The sequence below is a fragment of the Girardinichthys multiradiatus genome, chromosome 3 (genome assembly GCF_021462225.1).
Source record: "Girardinichthys multiradiatus isolate DD_20200921_A chromosome 3, DD_fGirMul_XY1, whole genome shotgun sequence".
Taxonomy (NCBI): domain Eukaryota; kingdom Metazoa; phylum Chordata; class Actinopteri; order Cyprinodontiformes; family Goodeidae; genus Girardinichthys; species Girardinichthys multiradiatus.
The window spans coordinates 49,000,640-49,020,480 of record NC_061796.1 but is presented as its reverse complement, the minus strand read 5'-3'; the positions used below and the strand labels follow the sequence as shown (position 1 = coordinate 49,020,480).

At 43.6% G+C, this 19,841-nt stretch overlaps 1 protein-coding gene and 2 long non-coding RNA genes across 6 annotated transcripts; all 3 read left to right on the top strand.

Annotated features, from left to right (window-relative positions):
- The first annotated feature begins 52 nt into the window (after nt 1–52).
- Nucleotides 53–11,893, top strand: LOC124865419 (gonadotropin-releasing hormone II receptor-like). Its single transcript, XM_047360477.1, has 4 exons — nt 53–363; nt 9,793–10,318; nt 11,015–11,216; nt 11,347–11,893. The coding sequence occupies exons 2-4, from the start codon at nt 9,794–9,796 to the stop codon at nt 11,775–11,777; spliced, it is 1,158 nt and encodes a 385-aa protein (XP_047216433.1). The 5' UTR covers nt 53–363; nt 9,793; the 3' UTR covers nt 11,778–11,893.
- Nucleotides 11,894–16,839: 4,946 nt separating this feature from the next.
- Nucleotides 16,840–18,478, top strand: LOC124865859. Its single transcript, XR_007037673.1, has 3 exons — nt 16,840–17,229; nt 18,028–18,323; nt 18,430–18,478. It is a non-coding gene; the product is annotated as an uncharacterized LOC124865859 (long non-coding RNA).
- A 6-nt stretch (nt 18,479–18,484) lies between these two features.
- LOC124865858 lies at nt 18,485–19,371 on the top strand. 4 transcript variants are annotated; one of them, XR_007037672.1, is made up of 4 exons: nt 18,485–18,546; nt 18,707–18,823; nt 18,902–19,219; nt 19,290–19,371. It is a non-coding gene; the product is annotated as an uncharacterized LOC124865858 (long non-coding RNA). The 4 variants fall into 4 exon arrangements; XR_007037671.1 differs by having other exon boundaries at nt 18,707–19,219; XR_007037670.1 differs by lacking the exon at nt 18,485–18,546 and having other exon boundaries at nt 18,553–18,823.
- Nucleotides 19,372–19,841: the final 470 nt, after the last annotated feature.

Genomic DNA, 19,841 nt, shown 5'->3' with positions numbered 1-19,841 from the left:
AGAATCTGCTGTGAAACAAACAGGAGGGTAAATCCAGCATTATTGAACCTGGAGCAGATACACACACACACACACACACACATACACATACACACACACACACACACACACACACACACACAGAGGCAGCTGAGGCTCCGCCCCATGCTGCAGTCTCCAGGTCTCTCCAGTTTTCCTCCTCAGTGTTGCAGATCAGCTGCAGCTGCTGTGGATCTTTATCCAGACCTGACCTGGTCCTGAGCTATTCCTCTGAGTTCTGCTGGGTTCTCTGTGTGTTGGAGTTCTGGGGGAACATGAGGAGGAGAGGAGGAGAACACAAAACTGTGGCCTGAGGAGGAGAGCAGATTCAGAGCTGCTGAGCAGGTAAAAACACCAACTCTTTAGTAGGTTTGTCTTCAGTGTTGTGTCCCATCTCAGATGTTTCAGCAGTTTACAGGTCCTTCTCAAAATATTAGCATATTGTGATAAAGTTCATTATTTTCCATAATGTCATGATGAAAATTTAACATTCATATATTTTAGATTCATTGCACACTAACTGAAATATTTCAGGTCTTTTATTGTCTTAATACGGATGATTTTGGCATACAGCTCATGAAAACCCAAAATTCCTATCTCACAAAATTAGCATATCATTAAAAGGGTCTCTAAACGAGCTATGAACCTAATCATCTGAATCAACAAGTTAAATCTAAACACCTGCAAAAGATTCCTGAGGCCTTTAAAACTCCCAGCCTGGTTTATCACTCAAAACCCCAATCATGGGTAAGACTACCGACCTGACTGCTGTCCAGAAGGCCACTATTGACACCCTCAAGCAAGAGGGTAAGACACAGAAAGACATTTCTGAACGAATAGGCTGTTCCCAGAGTGCTGTATCAAGGCACCTCAGTGGGAAGTCTGTGGGAAGGAAAAAGTGTGGCAGAAAACGCTGCACAACGAGAAGAGGTGACCGGACCCTGAGGAAGATTGTGGAGAAGGGCCGATTCCAGACCTTGGTGGACCTGCGGAAGCAGTGGACTGAGTCTGGAGTAGAAACATCCAGAGCCACCGTGCACAGGCGTGTGCAGGAAATGGGCTACAGGTGCCGCATTCCCCAGGTCAAGCCACTTTTGAACCAGAAACAGCGGCAGAAGCGCCTGACCTGGGCTACAGAGAAGCAGCACTGGACTGTTGCTCAGTGGTCCAAAGTACATTTTTTCGGATGAAAGCAAATTCTGCATGTCATTCAGAAATCAAGGTGCCAGAGTCTGGAGGAAGACTGGGGAGAAGGAAATGCCAAAATGCCAGAAGTCCAGTGTCAAGTACCCACAGTCAGTGATGGTCTGGGGTGCCGTGTCAGCTGCTGGTGTTGGTCCACTGTGTTTTATCAAGGGCAGGGTCAATGCAGCTAGCTATCAGGAGATTTTGGAGCACTTCATGCTTCCATCTGCTGAAAAGCTTTATGGAGATGAAGATTTCATTTTTCAGCACGACCTGGCACCTGCTCACAGTGCCAAAACCACTGGTAAATGGTTTACTGACCATGGTATCACTGTGCTCAATTGGCCTGCCAACTCTCCTGACCTGAACCCCATAGAGAATCTGTGGGATATTGTGAAGAGAACGTTGAGAGACTCAAGACCCAACACTCTGGATGAGCTAAAGGCCGCTATCGAAGCATCCTGGGCCTCCATAAGACCTCAGCAGTGCCACAGGCTGATTGCCTCCATGCCACGCCGCATTGAAGCAGTCATTTCTGCAAAAGGATTCCCGACCAAGTATTGAGTGCATAACTGTACACGATTATTTGAAGGTTGACGTTTTTCCATCATATCTCCATCTTGTCTCCATCATGTCTCCATTTTGTCTCCATCATGTCTCCATCATATCTCCATCATGTCTCCATTTTGTCTCCATCATGTCTCCATCATATCTCCATCTTGTCTCCATCATGTCTCCATGCTATCTCCATCTTGTCTCCATCATGTCTCCATGCTATCTCCATCATATCTCCATCATTTCTCCATCATCTCTCCATCTTGTCTCCATCATTTCTCCATCATCTCTCCATCATGTCTTCATCATATCTCCATCATTTCTCCATCATGTCTCCATCATCTCTCCATCTTGTCTCCATCATCTCTCCATCATCTCTCCATCTTGTCTCCATCATCTCTCCATCATGTCTTCATCATATCTCCATCATATCTCCATCTTGTCTCCATCATGTCTCCATCATATCACCATCTTGTCTCCATCATGTCTCCATGCTATCTCCATCATGTCTCCATTTTGTCTCCATCATGTCTCCATCATATCACCATCTTGTCTCCATCATGTCTCCATGCTATCTCCATCATGTCTCCATTTTGTCTCCATCATGTCTCCATCATATCACCATCTTGTCTCCATCATGTCTCCATGCTATCTCCATCAAATCTCCATCATTTCTCCATCATCTCTCCATCTTGTCTCCATCATTTCTCCATCATCTCTCCATCATGTCTTCATCATATCTCCATCATTTCTCCATCATGTCTCCATCATCTCTTCATCTTGTCTCCATCATCTCTCCATCTTGTCTCCATCATCTCTCCATCATGTCTTCATCATATCTCCATCATATCTCCATCTTGTCTCCATCATGTCTCCATCATATCACCATCTTGTCTCCATGTCTCCATGCTATCTCCATCATGTCTCCATTTTGTCTCCATCATGTCTCCATCATATCACCATCTTGTCTCCATCATGTCTCCATGCTATCTCCATCATATCTCCATCATATCTCCATCATGTCTCCATCATATCACCATCTTGTCTCCATCATGTCTCCGTGCTATCTCCATCATGTCTCCATTTTGTCTCCATCATGTCTCCATCATATCACCATCTTGTCTCCATCATGTCTCCATGCTATCTCCATCATATCTCCATCATTTCTCCATCATGTCTCCATGCTATCTCCATCATATCTCCATCATGTCTCCATTTTGTCTCCATCATGTCTCCATCATATCTCCATCATGTCTCCATTTTGTCTCCATCATGTCTCAATCATGTCTCCATCATATCTCCATTTTGTCTCCATCATGTCTCCATGCTATCTCCATCATTTCTCCATCATCTCTCCATCTTGTCTCCATCATCTTTCCATCATGTCTCCATCATCTCTCCATCTTGTCTCCATCATCTCTCCATCATGTCTTCATCATATCTCCATCATTTGTCCATCATGTCTCCATCATCTCTCCATCTTGTCTCCATCATCTCTCCATCATCTCTCCATCATCTCTCCATCATGTCTTCATCATATCTCCATCATATCTCCATCTTGTCTCCATCATGTCTCCATCATGTCTCCATCATATCTCCATCTTGTCTCCATCATGTCTCCATGCTATCTCCATCATATCTCCATCATTTCTCCATCATCTCTCCATCTTGTCTCCATCTTGTCTCCATCATCTCTCCATCTTGTCTCCATCATCTCTCCATCATGTCTTCATCATATCTCCATCATTTCTCCATCATGTCTCCATCATCTCTCCATCTTGTCTCCATCATCTCTCCATCTTGTCTCCATCATCTCTCCATCATGTCTTCATCATATCTCCATCATATCTCCATCTTGTCTCCATCATGTCTCCATCATATCTCCATCTTGTCTCCATCATGTCTCCATGCTATCTCCATCTTGTCTCCATCATCTCTCCATCTTGTCTCCATCATCTCTCCATCATCTCTCCATCATCTCTCCATCATGTCTTCATCATATCTCCATCATATCTCCATCTTGTCTCCATCATGTCTCCATCATGTCTCCATCATATCTCCATCTTGTCTCCATCATGTCTCCATGCTATCTCCATCATATCTCCATCATTTCTCCATCATCTTTCCATCATGTCTCCATCTTGTCTCCATCATCTCTCCATCTTGTCTCCATCATCTCTCCATCATGTCTTCATCATATCTCCATCATTTCTCCATCATGTCTCCATCATCTCTCCATCTTGTCTCCATCATCTCTCCATCTTGTCTCCATCATCTCTCCATCATGTCTTCATCATATCTCCATCATATCTCCATCTTGTCTCCATCATGTCTCCATCATATCTCCATCTTGTCTCCATCATGTCTCCATGCTATCTCCATCATATCTCCATGATTTCTCCATCATGTCTCCATGCTATCTCCATCATATCTCCATCATGTCTCCATCTTGTCTCCATCATCTCTCCATCTTGTCTCCATCATCTCTCCATCATGTCTTCATCATATCTCCATCATATCTCCATCTTGTCTCCATCATGTCTCCATCATATCTCCATCTTGTCTCCATCATGTCTCCATGCTATCTCCATCATATCTCCATGATTTCTCCATCATATCTCCATGATTTCTCCATCATGTCTCCATGCTATCTCCATCATATCTCCATCATGTCTCCATCTTGTCTCCATCATCTCTCCATCTTGTCTCCATCATCTCTCCATCATGTCTTCATCATATCTCCATCTTGTCTCCATCATGTCTCCATGCTATCTCCATCATATCTCCATCATATCTCCATCATATCTCCATCTTGTCTCCATCATGTCTCCATCATGTCTCCATCATATCTCCATCTTGTCTCCATCATGTCTCCATGCTATCTCCATCATATCTCCATCATTTCTCCATCATGTCTCCATCTTGTCTCCATCATATCTCCATCTTGTCTCCATCATATCTCCATCATTTCTCCATCATGTCTCCATCTTGTCTCCATCATCTCTCCATCTTGCCTCCATCATCTCTCCATCACGTCTCCATCTTGTCTCCATCATCTCTCCATCATGTCTTCATCATATCTCCATCGTGTCTTCATCTTGTCTCCATCATGTCTCCATCTTGTCTCCATCATCTCTCCATCATGTCTTCATCATATCTCCATCGTGTCTCCATCTTGTCTCCATCATGTCTCCATCTTGTCTCCATCATCTCTCCATCATGTCTTCATCATATCTCCATCGTGTCTCCATCTTGTCTCCATCATGTCTCCATCTTGTCTCCATCATCTCTCCATCATGTCTTCATCATATCTCCATCGTGTCTCCATCTTGTCTCCATCATGTCTCCATCTTGTCTCCATCATCTCTCCATCATGTCTTCATCATATCTCCATCGTGTCTCCATCTTGTCTCCATCATCTCTCCATCATGTCTTCATCATATCTCCATCGTGTCTCCATCTTGTCTCCATCATGTCTCCATCTTGTCTCATCATCTCTCCATCATGTCTTCATCATATCTCCATCGTGTCTCCATCTTGTCTCCATCATGTCTCCATCATCTCTCCATCATGTCTCCATCATATCTCCATCTTGTCTCCATCATGTCTCCATGCTATCTCCATCATATCTCCATCATTTCTCCATCATGTCTCCATCTTGTCTCCATCATATCTCCATCTTGTCTCCATCATATCTCCATCATTTCTCCATCATGTCTCCATCTTGTCTCCATCATCTCTCCATCTTGTCTCCATCATCTCTCCATCATGTCTCCATCTTGTCTCCATCATCTCTCCATCTTGTCTCCATCATCTCTCCATCATGTCTTCATCATATCTCCATCATTTCTCCATCATGTCTCCATCTTGTCTCCATCATCTCTCCATCTTGTCTCCATCATGTCTCCATCTTGTCTCCATCATCTCTCCATTTTGTCTCCATCATCTCTCCATCATGTCTCCATCTTGTCTCCATCATGTCTCAATCTTGTCTCCATCATCTCTGCATCATGTCTTCATCATATCTCCATTATCTCTCCATCTTGTCTCCATCATCTCTCCATCATGTCTCCATCTTGTCTCCATCATGTCTCCATCTTGTCTCCATCATCTCTCCATCATGTCTTCATCATATCTCCATCGTGTCTCCATCTTGTCTCCATCATGTCTCCATCTTGTCTCCATCATCTCTCCATCATGTCTTCATCATATCTCCATCGTGTCTCCATCTTGTCTCCATCATGTCTCCATCTTGTCTCCATCATCTCTCCATCATGTCTTCATCATATCTCCATCGTGTCTCCATCTTGTCTCCATCATGTCTCCATCTTGTCTCCATCATCTCTCCATCATGTCTTCATCATATCTCCATCGTGTCTCCATCTTGTCTCCATCATCTCTCCATCATGTCTTCATCATATCTCCATCGTGTCTCCATCTTGTCTCCATCATGTCTCCATCTTGTCTCCATCATCTCTCCATCATGTCTTCATCATATCTCCATCGTGTCTCCATCTTGTCTCCATCATGTCTCCATCATCTCTCCATCATGTCTCCATCATATCTCCATCTTGTCTCCATCATGTCTCCATGCTATCTCCATCATATCTCCATCATTTCTCCATCATGTCTCCATCTTGTCTCCATCATATCTCCATCTTGTCTCCATCATATCTCCATCATTTCTCCATCATGTCTCCATCTTGTCTCCATCATCTCTCCATCTTGTCTCCATCATCTCTCCATCATGTCTCCATCTTGTCTCCATCATCTCTCCATCTTGTCTCCATCATCTCTCCATTATCTCTCCATCTTGTCTCCATCATCTCTCCATCATGTCTCCATCTTGTCTCCATCATGTCTCCATCTTGTCTCCATCATCTCTCCATCATGTCTTCATCATATCTCCATCTTGTCTCCATCATGTCTCCATCTTGTCTCCATCATCTCTCCATCATGTCTTCATCATATCTCCATCGTGTCTCCATCTTGTCTCCATCATGTCTCCATCTTGTCTCCATCATCTCTCCATCATGTCTTCATCATATCTCCATCGTGTCTCCATCTTGTCTCCATCATGTCTCCATCTTGTCTCCATCATCTCTCCATCATGTCTTCATCATATCTCCATCGTGTCTCCATCGTGTCTCCATCATGTCTCCATCTTGTCTCCATCATGTCTCCATCTTGTCTCCATCATCTCTCCATCATGTCTTCATCATATCTCCATCGTGTCTCCATCTTGTCTCCATCATGTCTCCATCTTGTCTCCATCATCTCTCCATCATATCTCCATCGTGTCTCCATCTTGTCTCCATCATCTCTCCATCATGTCTTCATCATATCTCCATCGTGTCTCCATCTTGTCTCCATCATGTCTCCATCTTGTCTCATCATCTCTCCATCATGTCTTCATCATATCTCCATCGTGTCTCCATCTTGTCTCCATCATGTCTCCATCATCTCTCCATCATGTCTCCATCATATCTCCATCTTGTCTCCATCATGTCTCCATGCTATCTCCATCATATCTCCATCATTTCTCCATCATGTCTCCATCTTGTCTCCATCATATCTCCATCTTGTCTCCATCATGTCTCCATCATGTCTCCATCATGTCTCCATCTTGTCTCCATCATCTCTCCATCTTGTCTCCATCATCTCTCCATCATGTCTCCATCTTGTCTCCATCATCTCTCCATCTTGTCTCCATCATCTCTCCATCATGTCTTCATCATATCTCCATCATTTCTCCATCATGTCTCCATCTTGTCTCCATCATCTCTCCATCTTGTCTCCATCATGTTTCCATCTTGTCTCCATCATGTCTCCATTTTGTCTCCATCATCTCTCCATCATGTCTCCATCTTGTCTCCATCATGTCTCCATCTTGTCTCCATCATCTCTCCATCATGTCTTCATCATATCTCCATTATCTCTCCATCTTGTCTCCATCATCTCTCCATCATGTCTCCATCTTGTCTCCATCATGTCTCCATCTTGTCTCCATCATCTCTCCATCATGTCTTCATCATATCTCCATCTTGTCTCCATCATGTCTCCATCTTGTCTCCATCATCTCTCCATCATGTCTTCATCATATCTCCATCGTGTCTCCATCTTGTCTCCATCATGTCTCCATCTTGTCTCCATCATCTCTCCATCATGTCTTCATCATATCTCCATCGTGTCTCCATCTTGTCTCCATCATGTCTCCATCTTGTCTCCATCATCTCTCCATCATGTCTTCATCATATCTCCATCGTGTCTCCATCTTGTCTCCATCATGTCTCCATCTTGTCTCCATCATCTCTCCATCATGTCTTCATCATATCTCCATCGTGTCTCCATCTTGTCTCCATCATGTCTCCATCTTGTCTCCATCATCTCTCCATCATGTCTTCATCATATCTCCATCGTGTCTCCATCTTGTCTCCATCATCTCTCCATCATGTCTTCATCATATCTCCATCGTGTCTCCATCTTGTCTCCATCATGTCTCCATCTTGTCTCATCATCTCTCCATCATGTCTTCATCATATCTCCATCGTGTCTCCATCTTGTCTCCATCGTGTCTCCATCTTGTCTCCATCATGTCTCCATCATCTCTCCATCATGTCTTCATCATATCTCCATCGTGTCTCCATCTTTTCTCCATCATGTGTGAGTATCCATATAAAGCTGAGGCTTCAGATAAGTGGGCGGGGCCTGGGGCTCTGCAGTCACTGAGGTACAGGTTGCCAAGGTGACATCATGAACACACACACAGAGCCTGCAGCTAAAAATAGCCTCTGGCTGCTGTGTGCTGAAACCTGAGCATGTGTTTGGGTTCTGATCTGATTGAGGAGGCTGAAGGCTCCTCACAGGAACATCAGTCCCAGTTTGAACTAGTTTCAGATCACCGTCAGATTACTCGGCTGGAGATAAACATGCTGCCACAGCCTGAAGCTGCAAACATCAGGGCCCGGACCCTGATGGCTAGACCTGGTTTTATCACAGACGTCAGAACATTTACTTTTTCACAGAACCGGTTTGTCTGTTCCAGGGGCTGGTAGGACTTTGCTAAGTTTTGGGATGTTTGATGATTTACCTCTTCTGCGGCAGCTGCATAACATGAAATCAGCTGTTTCATCAGCTGATCTATCCGCAGGTCCAAGTAGTCCATCGTCATGTGAGACATGACGGATTCTGTTTTTGAAGAATCTAACCATACCTTCAGCGTCTGAGTCCAATAAAAGTGTTCAGATGGAGAAAGTCATCAAACTGAAGTATTTAAGGAAGCATGTTTTGGTACAGGTTGTGCTGTGAGTCATCATCTGCTGACTTTTCAGACGGCATAAATGTATTACCATGGAAACATCTCAGGTTGTCTGCAGTCTTTGAGCCTGAAAGAAAACTATCTGTGATCTGTGATGAGACAGTAAGTGCACAAAGGGTTCTGATGGATCTCTGCAGATAAGACTGCCGGGGACAGGTGGTCCAAAGCATCGAATCAGAGCTCAGCAGGTGATTCTGCCACCAAGAGAAATGAAAAAGTGTTTAGAGCCAAAGACAAAAGCCTTTGTTTTCACATCAGCACTGCAGTAGGATCAGGAACCCAATCAGAACATGCTTCAGGATTCTGAGGGGTACATGGTTCTAAAATATATGTGCTCACATGTCTGACCACAAAATAAACGCTGAGTGTTAGGAGATGAAGCATCAAAACACTATCACATCTAATTTTAACTAGTTTAGTTAAAATTAGATGTGATAAAAGAAACCATCCAGCAATTGTGATGCTGGATGGTTTCTTTAAATGGTTCCCAGGTTCTGTGTTCTTCTGCTGTTCATGTAGCTTTTAGAGTCTGAAGAACCTGTCAGACACAGCTCTGGGCAAACCTAGATTTGGAGTCAACAACTGGCTCAGGATATTTTTTACTGTTTTTGTCCCAGGTTAACAGTTTCTGGTCCCTGCGAATCTAATTTCTGCTAGGCTCAACTCTGTTCAACTACACCTCTATGCTTAACAACACTACTTCTTCTTCTTCACAGGATGTCACAAAACGTGTCATCTCTGGCTCTTCCCAGCAGCTCTGTACCCCCAACTCCTCTCAACATCTCCCAGTATCCCCCTCTGACAAACTGGGAGCCTCCCAGTTTTACCCGTGCTGCTCAGTTCCGAGTCGGCGCCACCTTTTTCCTCTTTGTGTTTGCTGCCTGCAGTAACCTCGCATTGTTGACTAGTGTATGGTGTGGGCGTGGCCGGCGGCTGTCGTCTCACTTGCGGCCGCTGATGCTGAGCCTGGCATCGGCTGACCTGATGATGACCTTTGTGGTGATGCCCCTTGATGCTGTGTGGAACATCACGGTGCAGTGGTACGGAGGTGATGCTCTCTGTAAGTTGCTCTGTTTCCTGAAGCTATTCGCCATGCACGCTTCGGCCTTCATCCTTGTCGTGATCAGCCTCGACCGCCACCACGCCATCCTGCACCCGCTGGACGCTCTGAGCGCGCACCGCAGGAACCGATGCATGCTCCTCCTGGCCTGGAGTCTGAGCTTGCTGCTTGCATCCCCACAGGTACGTGTTTGCACAGGTACATTTGTTTTTAAGGTGTTCAATCAAGATTCGGTTTAGTTCCAGGGAGCACTCTGCATCCTGAATGTTTGTGTCCTACCAAAGATCAACCTGGTCAGAACTGATCAGGACTAAAAGAGGAAGCTAACTGCCAGCCTGACTGGTATTTGCAGAGGAAACCTGCTCTGATCTTCCTGGAAGAAGAAATAAGAGCTCCTCTGCTGCAGCATGTGTTTGTGCAGCGGCTGGATGCTCTCTCCTTTATATAAAAGAGATGATGAAAAGGCTGAAGGACAAGCTGAAGGTTAAGGTGAGGGGAGGGGACATGTTGCCACAGCTACACATGAATATATTATGAGCTGGTCACATGATCACATTTCCTGTCAGAGATCCCTTCTAGGTTCAGCGGTGTCTCGTCTCAGCTACAGTCTCTCTGTAGTCTCAGAGATCCTGCTGCTGGTCTCAGACCCAGTTGATCCAGGTGAAAGTTACTGCAGTTAATCATACAACAATAAATCCTTGCAGGAATGTTCTCCTCTCAAATGGAGGATTAGGTTGATGGAATCTCCTGTTGCTAGGTCAGACCAACTGCTCCCTTTGGTTTCTGTTAGGAATGAGAAGCTGAGAAGTTACCAAAGTCGGAATTTAGACCTGAGCCAGATGCTGTTATGAATACTACAGATTATGTTTCTCCTGCAGCTCTTTATCTTCAGAACCATCAGAGTGGACTCAGCAGACTTTACTCAGTGTGTGTCTCATGGCAGCTTCAGTCACCGTTGGCAGGAAACAGTTTACAACATGTTTCACTTCATCACTCTGTATGTCATCCCACTGCTGATGATGATCTGCTGCTACAGCTGCATCCTGCTGCACATCAACCAGCAGCTTCTGCAGGACAAAGGTACCTGTTATACGGAACCTGCATCTGTGATACACCAGGAACACACCTGTAATGCATCTAAATGACACTGTAATACATGTGGACCCCACCACTAGAACTGTACTGCTAATATAGTCCCTCCCTCTCTCAGCAGGTGAATCAGACCTGCGTCGCAGCGGCACCGACATCATTCCCAAGGCTCGGATGAAGACTCTAAAGATGACAGTGGTCATTGTGCTATCCTTTATTGTGTGTTGGACTCCGTATTACCTGCTGGGTATCTGGTACTGGTTTCAGCCCGACATGCTGCGTGTCACACCTGAGTACATCCACCACGCCCTTTTTGTGTTTGGAAATCTGAACACCTGCTGCGATCCAGTCATCTACGGTTTCTACACACCATCTTTCCGTGCCGACCTGGCTGCCTTCTGCCATCAGACAAAGAGCGACCAATCGCCGAAGTCTCTGGATCGACTATCTGGTAGACAGGGTCCTCACAGCGGCGAGGAAGATCAGCAGCCCAGCTCTGCCCACAAGGCTCTGTCAGATGGACCAACGAGAGGGAAGAAGAACACCATTTGACTTTCTTTTTGTTTTTCTGCATTGATGGTTTTATTTCTTTGTGTCTGGAGGTGTCTCTCAGTTTGTCTCAGTTCTGCAGTAGATTTAATCTCACAGAATAAAGAGGTTTAACTGATTTTCTCTGATTGGTCATTAGAGTGTCTGAACTCAAGCTCCAGCTTTAATATTCCAAGTTTAAAGTTTTCATGTTTCTAAGGTCTCTGATTGGCTGGTTAGGCTGAGGTCACTGATCTGACAAATGAGATGTTTCAATAACTCCAAGCAGACATTTTGAAATATGCAGCAATAGAACCTGACTGCAGTCTGGCACCAACATTTAGTGCAACAGCGCCAACTGCTGTGCTGCCTGTACAGGAGCTTGGTTGTATTGTTCTTCTGTTAGCTTCACTGATTCTTCATGAACTCTGAGATCAGTTCAGGTTTTTAGTTCCTGACTTCAAAAAGACAAAAGCTTCTGCCAGAGAAAGAAACTCTCCAGACCTGACTCTGCATGAACTAGTGGAAAGTCCTTAGCTTATTTCCCTGAGGGGAAAACAGATCAAAAAGCAAAAAATGATCATGTCTGAGCCTCAGGTGGAGGATTTTCCTCTGAGCTGGTACAGGGCCATACCAGAACCCTGCAGAAACAGCATGCTCTGATCTCAGGTGGAGGAGGGGTTAGAGGTTAATCTTCCCTGCGCTCTGATTGGATGTGTGCTTTAAGGTGTTGTAAACTTAGGTTTCTGCTACATTAGAATGAACAACGGGATGAACTCTGGAGATCATCAACCCTGAAGCATTTCAGCAGTTTTTTTTGTTCAACTTTATTTTTATTCAGAGATTTATAATTTTACAAGAGGAGAGCATATTAAGGTAACAACATATAACAAACGGGTCACCACAGGAGGAGATGCATCGCGTGCCCGGAGAAGGAATAAAGGGTGGGATTAAGGAGTGATTTTGTTCAAAGTTGCAGCAAGTTATAAAATGTTATGGGGAGAGGGGGGAAGAGTGACGCTCTGCTTGATATCAGACCAGTCACAGCCAAAAGAATAATGAGTTCACATTTACATAAATTAGCCATTTTGAACAGTATTTGAGCCTTTTTACTACAGAGTCTGAGGGAAAAAGTAAGCTTTTCATTTTCACATATTTTTACTACAATGGTTTCCCCAGTCTCTCAATGTCGGTGGGGTTCTGTTAAACCCATTCCTTGTTATTGCCTTTCTCCCAGCAGTCAGTAATATTTTAAGGAGGTATTTATCCTGAGAGTTGAGGCCAGTTGGTAGATTACATAAATATACAGTATGAACATTGTAATCAAGGGTTAGGGTTAGGGTTAGGGTTAGAAACCAAGTAACAATAGGGGAGCCAGTCATTGAGTACAGAATAAGAATGGTAGAAGTGTTTAAAAGGAATAGTGGACTGCAACACGATGATGTTGATGACAGTCCCTATAAACAGCAGTTAAAAAATGCCCTCCAGGCTTTAACTATGATTCGTAACTGGGTCACAAAACATAAAACTGATCTACCCACCTGCAGTTAGGGTTAGGGTTAGCAGTTGGCAGAACTGAACAATGCATGCTAAAAAGGTGGGCAGTGGAAAGCAAAAACAACCCCCTACTGATACCTTCTATGCTGAAGATGAGGTATTTTATGCAGGACCAGTACGTAGGGGGAGGGGTAGAATGAGAGGAATTTTCAGAGGAAGAGGAGATCTTAGGGGGACGGAGGCGAGTGAGAGGGGAAGATGACGGTAGAGATGATGCATGCTGGGCTTGTGGACCGCATGGTCATTGGGCTAAAAACTGTCCAAATGGCTACCCTATTCAACCTTGACTAGATGATAGAGGGGACACTATGGATAATGCTCATGATGAAGATGAAGAAATGATAGACATTGCTGCAGCATATATGGATAAGAATGGAAAACCCAAAGTGACTTTGATGGAGAACAATGAACGTGTTGTTTTCTTATGTTATACTGGAGCGTGTAGAACAGTTCTCAGGAATAATTTAGGATTAAGACAGTCTCATAACCAGGTGCTAGTGAGGTCCACCAATCGCATGGTGACAGGCCAACCTTTATCAGTACCCATTATTATCACCGACCCCAAAACCGGTGTACAAGCTGTGGGACCGGTAGCTCTCTCACCCTCATGCCCTTTCAATCTCTTGGGCAGAGATTTTATGGTCTGGCTTAAGATAGCCATCAAACCCACCGCCCAGGGTGGAATGGAGGCTGTGAGAGAAGGGAAGACAGAAATCTTTGTCAAGGAAGGACAGGGGGAGCAACACTATTTTTGGACATTAGATCTAAAACCAGACCTAATATGTATGCCCCAAATGTTGCTAAAACAAGCAGTTGAGAGAGTGGGGACAGGTTATAACCAGATGTCTCCCACTGAGCTTCATGTCACTATGAGGTATAAAAAAAACCCAGGCCCAGATTATGAGTATGACAAACAAATTCATAAGCTGGGACCCCAGCATGTAGTGCTTACAGGCTTGTGTTGGTCAGATAATGGAGTCTGTTTCTGCTTAGCATCTTTAACCCCTCAAGCCATGAATATCAGAAGTAGTTTAACCCCTCTTCATGTGTCCCTGATAAAAAGAAAGAGACAAAAATGGAAAGATTTAGTATTCGAAGCTGAAATGGTGCAAGCAGCTACGGATTGGACACAAGTAGATCACTGTTTGGTGTCCAGGCAGACAGGCCACATAAAAATGCCATTAAAATGGATAGTGACAGCGGACCCAACAGTGCATCTGCAGGACGGGCAAATTAAGTGATTTATGCTAACTGCTGAGGGGGAACAGCGATTAGAAAACCTTCCAGAATCCTTATGGACAAAAGGACCCTCAGATGTAGGATTAATTAAAGGGTTTCAACCAGTAGAGGTGAAACCAAAAAATGATACGAGACCCAAAGTAAAACAGTACCCCCTAAAACCAGATGCACAGGAAGGCATTGAACCTGTGATTCAACAATTATTGCAAGCAGGTGTTATAGTGCCATGCCCTGACTCACCATGTAATACCCCTATATTTCCTGTTAAAATGGCGGCACCTTCAGTGGGATGGAGAATGGTTCAGGATCTGAGACCTATAAATGCGTCAGTAATTCAGAGAGCTCCAAATGTGCCTGATCCACATACATTATTGAACTTGTTGAAGCCAGAAATGAAATATTTCTCTATTGTGAAAGTCCCACTATATTTTCCACAGCTATTCAGAATTGTTCGGTTAATTTTGACCCTCCAAATGGAAGCCAATAACTTGTGTATGTAGATGATATTTTGCTACCCTCCACAAGTGAAGATAAAAGTAGAACCAATACTTTAGCACTGTTGGTTTTCCTTGCAGAACAAGGTCAGAAGGTAAATAAAAATAAACTGCAGTTGTGGAAACCAGTAGTGAAATACCTAGGTCATCAACTCTCAGGTGAGGGTAGAGCTGTAACTGGTGACAGAAAACAAGCTATTCTGCAAGCTCCTAAACCTGTAACTAAAAAACAAACTATGTCCTTTTTAGGACTGTGTAACTACTGCAGGTCTTGGGTAGCAAATTATGCTGAAATAGTTGACCCACTTTCAAAAATGATCTATTCTGAACCCATGACAGCCTCTGATAAAATAACCTGGACAGATGAAGGGGAAATAGCCTTCTGCAAAGTAAAACAAGCATTATGTTCAGCGTCTATTCTAGCACTCCCAAATTATGAAAAACCATTTAGTCAAACAGCAGATTGCAGGAAGGGTTATATGACATCTCTGTTGCTACAAAAACATACCACAAAAATAGACCAGTAGCTTACTATTCAAGCAGGCTAGACCCAGTTGCACAAGCATTGCCACCTTGTGAGTTATCTCGCAATATTTTGTGGGATAGTTTCCAAACCAGATAACTGCAAAAATGAAACAAACACTACACCCGTTTTGAGATTTATTGAGTTTTATTTTGAAATCAGCCTTAAATAAAATGATCTTCAAATCAGACTAAAAGACAATTTTTATCCACAAGCTGTCAAACAAACTACTGAACAATAAAACTACATGAAACCACATCTGTGACACTTTATTTCCTTATTACTGCTGCATGATGGGTACTTTTTTTTGTATGACATTAGTGTTTTTGTTTTTATCGTGATTTGAACGGTTCTTCTTATCCTAAACATTTAATCACATTGTTTACTGCATGTTAACCTGCATATGATAAATAAATCATATCAATGACATATCAGTGTTTGTTTTATGAGCAGTTTATCATCTGTGCTGTTGCTCCAAAATGCCGAACGTAAAAGTATTGCGTGGAGACGCAAAAAAACAAAAACAACCTCCATGTCCCCTCACGGGCTTCCGTACCTTTCCCCTCTACTGTGGCAAAGGCTCTTAAATCTTTAATGCAGCAGTTTTGTTGGTCAGATGAAACTTGACACATGATGATACTTTTGGTTTGATGAATGAAGAGATGCAGGACTGATTTAATCCAGAATCTGTCTAACAAGTGTCCTTTAATCTCTGGTGAACTTGATTACAACTAAACACGTTTTACAAGCAGCAGACTGCGTGTTAACATCAACTCTCCTGAAGTTCAGTAATATTTGTGACTTTCCTGTCAGCTCTATGAGTTTAATAGATAAATCTTTACTTCTGACTTTACGTTGCTAATCCAATTTTACTACGTCCAGTTCTCCACCTGCGTTTGTTCCCTCCATCCTGAACGCAGGTGGAAAACATCGATCAGAAGCACTGTTGGCTTGTGGGTCATGTAGTTCGTTTGACTCACATTATAGTTTAGGTTTCTTGGAAAAAAACTACACAATGGCGGCGTCGATCCAAGTTTTTTTTTTCTTAAAGTTTATAACAAAGTTTTAGAAACTACAGTGGATAGAGATGGTTTAGTTGGGAAAGTAAAAATATGTCTTGGGTGACAGAAAACTAGGCAAAAGGGGTGAAAGCCTCACCAAGCAGTCAGTGCTTAAATGCCCAGTTCAGAAACTGGTCTTGTTGCTAGGTAACGACAAGTAAAATCCTGACACTCTTTTTATAGCTTATTTCTGGTCTTTGGTCATTTCTTTTTTGTTGTTAGGAAATCATTTGTGTTTCCTCTTTCCATGGTTATCAGCCTTCTATATTTGAAACACCAATGATTTGGTGGGAGTGTAATTGACCTATATTATTTTGTTATAACTGACATCTTTTAGATATCCTTTGATTATATATTATTGTGCCTTTTGCATTAATGTTTGTGATTCTTTTGCCTCTAGTTAATAATCTTACATTTATGGGGAATTACACCAAAAATAGTTTACATGACTTTTATTTTTGTAGGCTATGTTGCTTTTCTTTTCCGGGGTCGGCATAAAAAAAGGGACGGTCAACGTTCGCATATTCGTACTGGAATTTTGTTGATGAAGGATATTGCCAGTTTCCATTCATCCTTTTATTTAGCACCTACCTGGAAGGCAGGTATGGTTGTACAGTATTGAGCTGTATTATTTTGTAATGATTTTAAGTTTATTTATCATATGTTTTGCAAGCTAACAAGTATCGGAGTTGTTCTTCTAAACTCCTGCGTGTTCGTTTATTTGGTCAAAGCATCTTAAATCTGCTCGAGAAAAAATTAAACTTAAATGTCTAAGAAAACAAAACACAGACTAGAGGTTGAAGCTGATTCACCCGGTCGGGGAACACTTCTGCTCTTCATACCAGGAAATATACATTTGACATTTGTTGTGCAGTTTTCTCAGTTTCTCACACATGAAGGTCAGTTTTGAGGCATCTTCTATGGATGAAACTGACACCTTCATTCTCACCCTTTAGTTCCTGTTTTTTCAAGTTCACAAATAATACATATTGTTCTGCACAGTTCACTTTCTAAGCGCTACAGGTTCAGACTAATTCCACACTGTTATGAACATAAGAACACATTATACTTAGTTATATATAACACAAGCTAATGCTAGCGGGAGCTATTCATCCTTTTATGGTGTGGCTAGCTAAATGTGAAATGTGGTCATATGTGGAGTGTATGATTTTATGTTTTATTTTATTTCAGTTCATACGATGTGTTTATGGTGTTCTATCTGCTAATAAATGGGTTTGAATACCCCTCCATAATCCATCAGTCCTTATTATTGAATGTAATGTCGGAATAAGGTCCGGCTAGAATGCTACACTCGGTCCATATTCTGGTTCAGCTTCCTTTGATTGCAGTTCTAACTCTAACCACCTGGGTAATATTTTGAGGAGCTATTTATCTTCTAGGGCATGGAGGAGGGCTCCCCAGCATCATGATGGAAACCATCTAGTTCTCTCCATGTGCATCCGAGTTTCGTCTTCTGACATCCACCTTCGCCCAGGATGGTCTGTTCAGCCTCTCCAGCGGCGCCGCTGCGGGGTTCCCTCACCGCTCCGGTAGTCCATGCCTCTCCTCTTTAGCTCCTCCATGGCCTCTGTGGGGGTGTTGTACGTAACTGGGCCGCTGTCAAATATCACCCGAAGCTTGGCTGGTGGTGGGGTTTGGAAGCGTAGACCTTTCTCTTTCAGAAGCTTTCTGATAGGTGCGTATTTTTTCCTTTTCTTTTGAGTCTCAGTCGGATAGTCTTGATCAAAGTAAATTCTTGGTTGATTGTGACGAATCTCTCCTTTCTTCCATGTGGAATGGAGCTCCAGATCTATGATTCTGAAAAGCAAATCTCAATGGAGTGGGGGTTCGCATTCTGTGGTGGTTTGGGTCGCAGAGCACAGTGACAGCGTTTTATCCCAAGACCAATTTCTTGGAGGGTTAGTTCAGCCCTTATAAATGCTTCAATGAATTCAAGCAGATTATCTCCCTCCGTTTCAACACGGATATTATTTCTACGTAGACATGCTTCTTTCAGCCCATGGAGCTGAGTGCAGGTATTGTGTTCTGTGTGAGTGTTATTCCCTCTTCCTCCACCAGGGTGCGGCAGGCAGGTGCTGCCCCACAGCTCTCAGCTGCCCTGCATTTGGAGCAATCAGCATCAGGATACTGAAGCGGCTGGGACTCTGAAGGAGTCGTGGGATCGTAGACCTTGCTGTGTGTTAATCAGACCGAACCAACCCTGCTTCTGTGTTTCCCTGCCTGCATCTAACCCAGCTCTGTACTCCCTCACAGTTGCTGTCAGCAGTCCTGCTTTGAATAACCCTCTGTGGTTCTGGTTGTTCTTCCTGTTTGGTGTCAGCAAACCCGTCCCTGGATAAACCACTGTGAGTAGCCTTCTGTTCATGGTGAATACTTCATTAAATTCACTCCCAAGGACCGCTGTGGATCCTTCAGATCAAGTTCAAGACTCGCTCCCCGCTTCTCTCTCTGCGTGTCCAACCTCCAACGTTGCACACCTTCTGGAGGAATCCACCCACATGACACGCTTGCCGGCCAACCTCAGCCTCTGTGGCTTGCTCATCTCCCCAGACTCCCCACCTTCTTCCACAAGTAAGCCTCAAACTACTCTTCCTCACATCCAAGTCCATCTGCCAGATGGTAATGGCTCTCTCCCCTCTAGTGAGCCGTTTCCGTAAGCCGGCCGGCTATGGAGTCCTGACGCTGCCCAGAAAACATCCTTTCAATAAACCTGTTTAAACCTTCCTGTGTGCTGCTCTGGAGTCTCCTGGTTCTGTGGTCAATATGACAGCTTATAAATCGGTCAGCTTGGATTTGATCTTATTTATAGCTTGAGACCGTACTTCTTTCACCACAGTGCTCCACTCCTCCATCTCTGACACACGTTTTAGCGATTCCTCTATGTCTTTCGTCTCCTTCATGTCGGTTGCAATTGCATTCAGTTTTCATTAAGATTTGCTAACTCCTTCAATTCGCTGAGCGATTATTACGGAAGCATCCTAGTTCCTCCTTCATATACGGATGGCACCAATGCTAGCTTGAAGTCCCTCCATAGCCATGTCCTGACCATGTGCTTCTACGTCAGATTTCCTTTTGGGGTATTTCTCACCTGTTTCTTGTATCTGGTTTGGTTTGCTAGTACTTTTGTGTGCCTTTCCCCTTTTCATCATTTGTTTTAAGGAATTTAAAAGTTAGAATAGCTCAGATGTAGGGG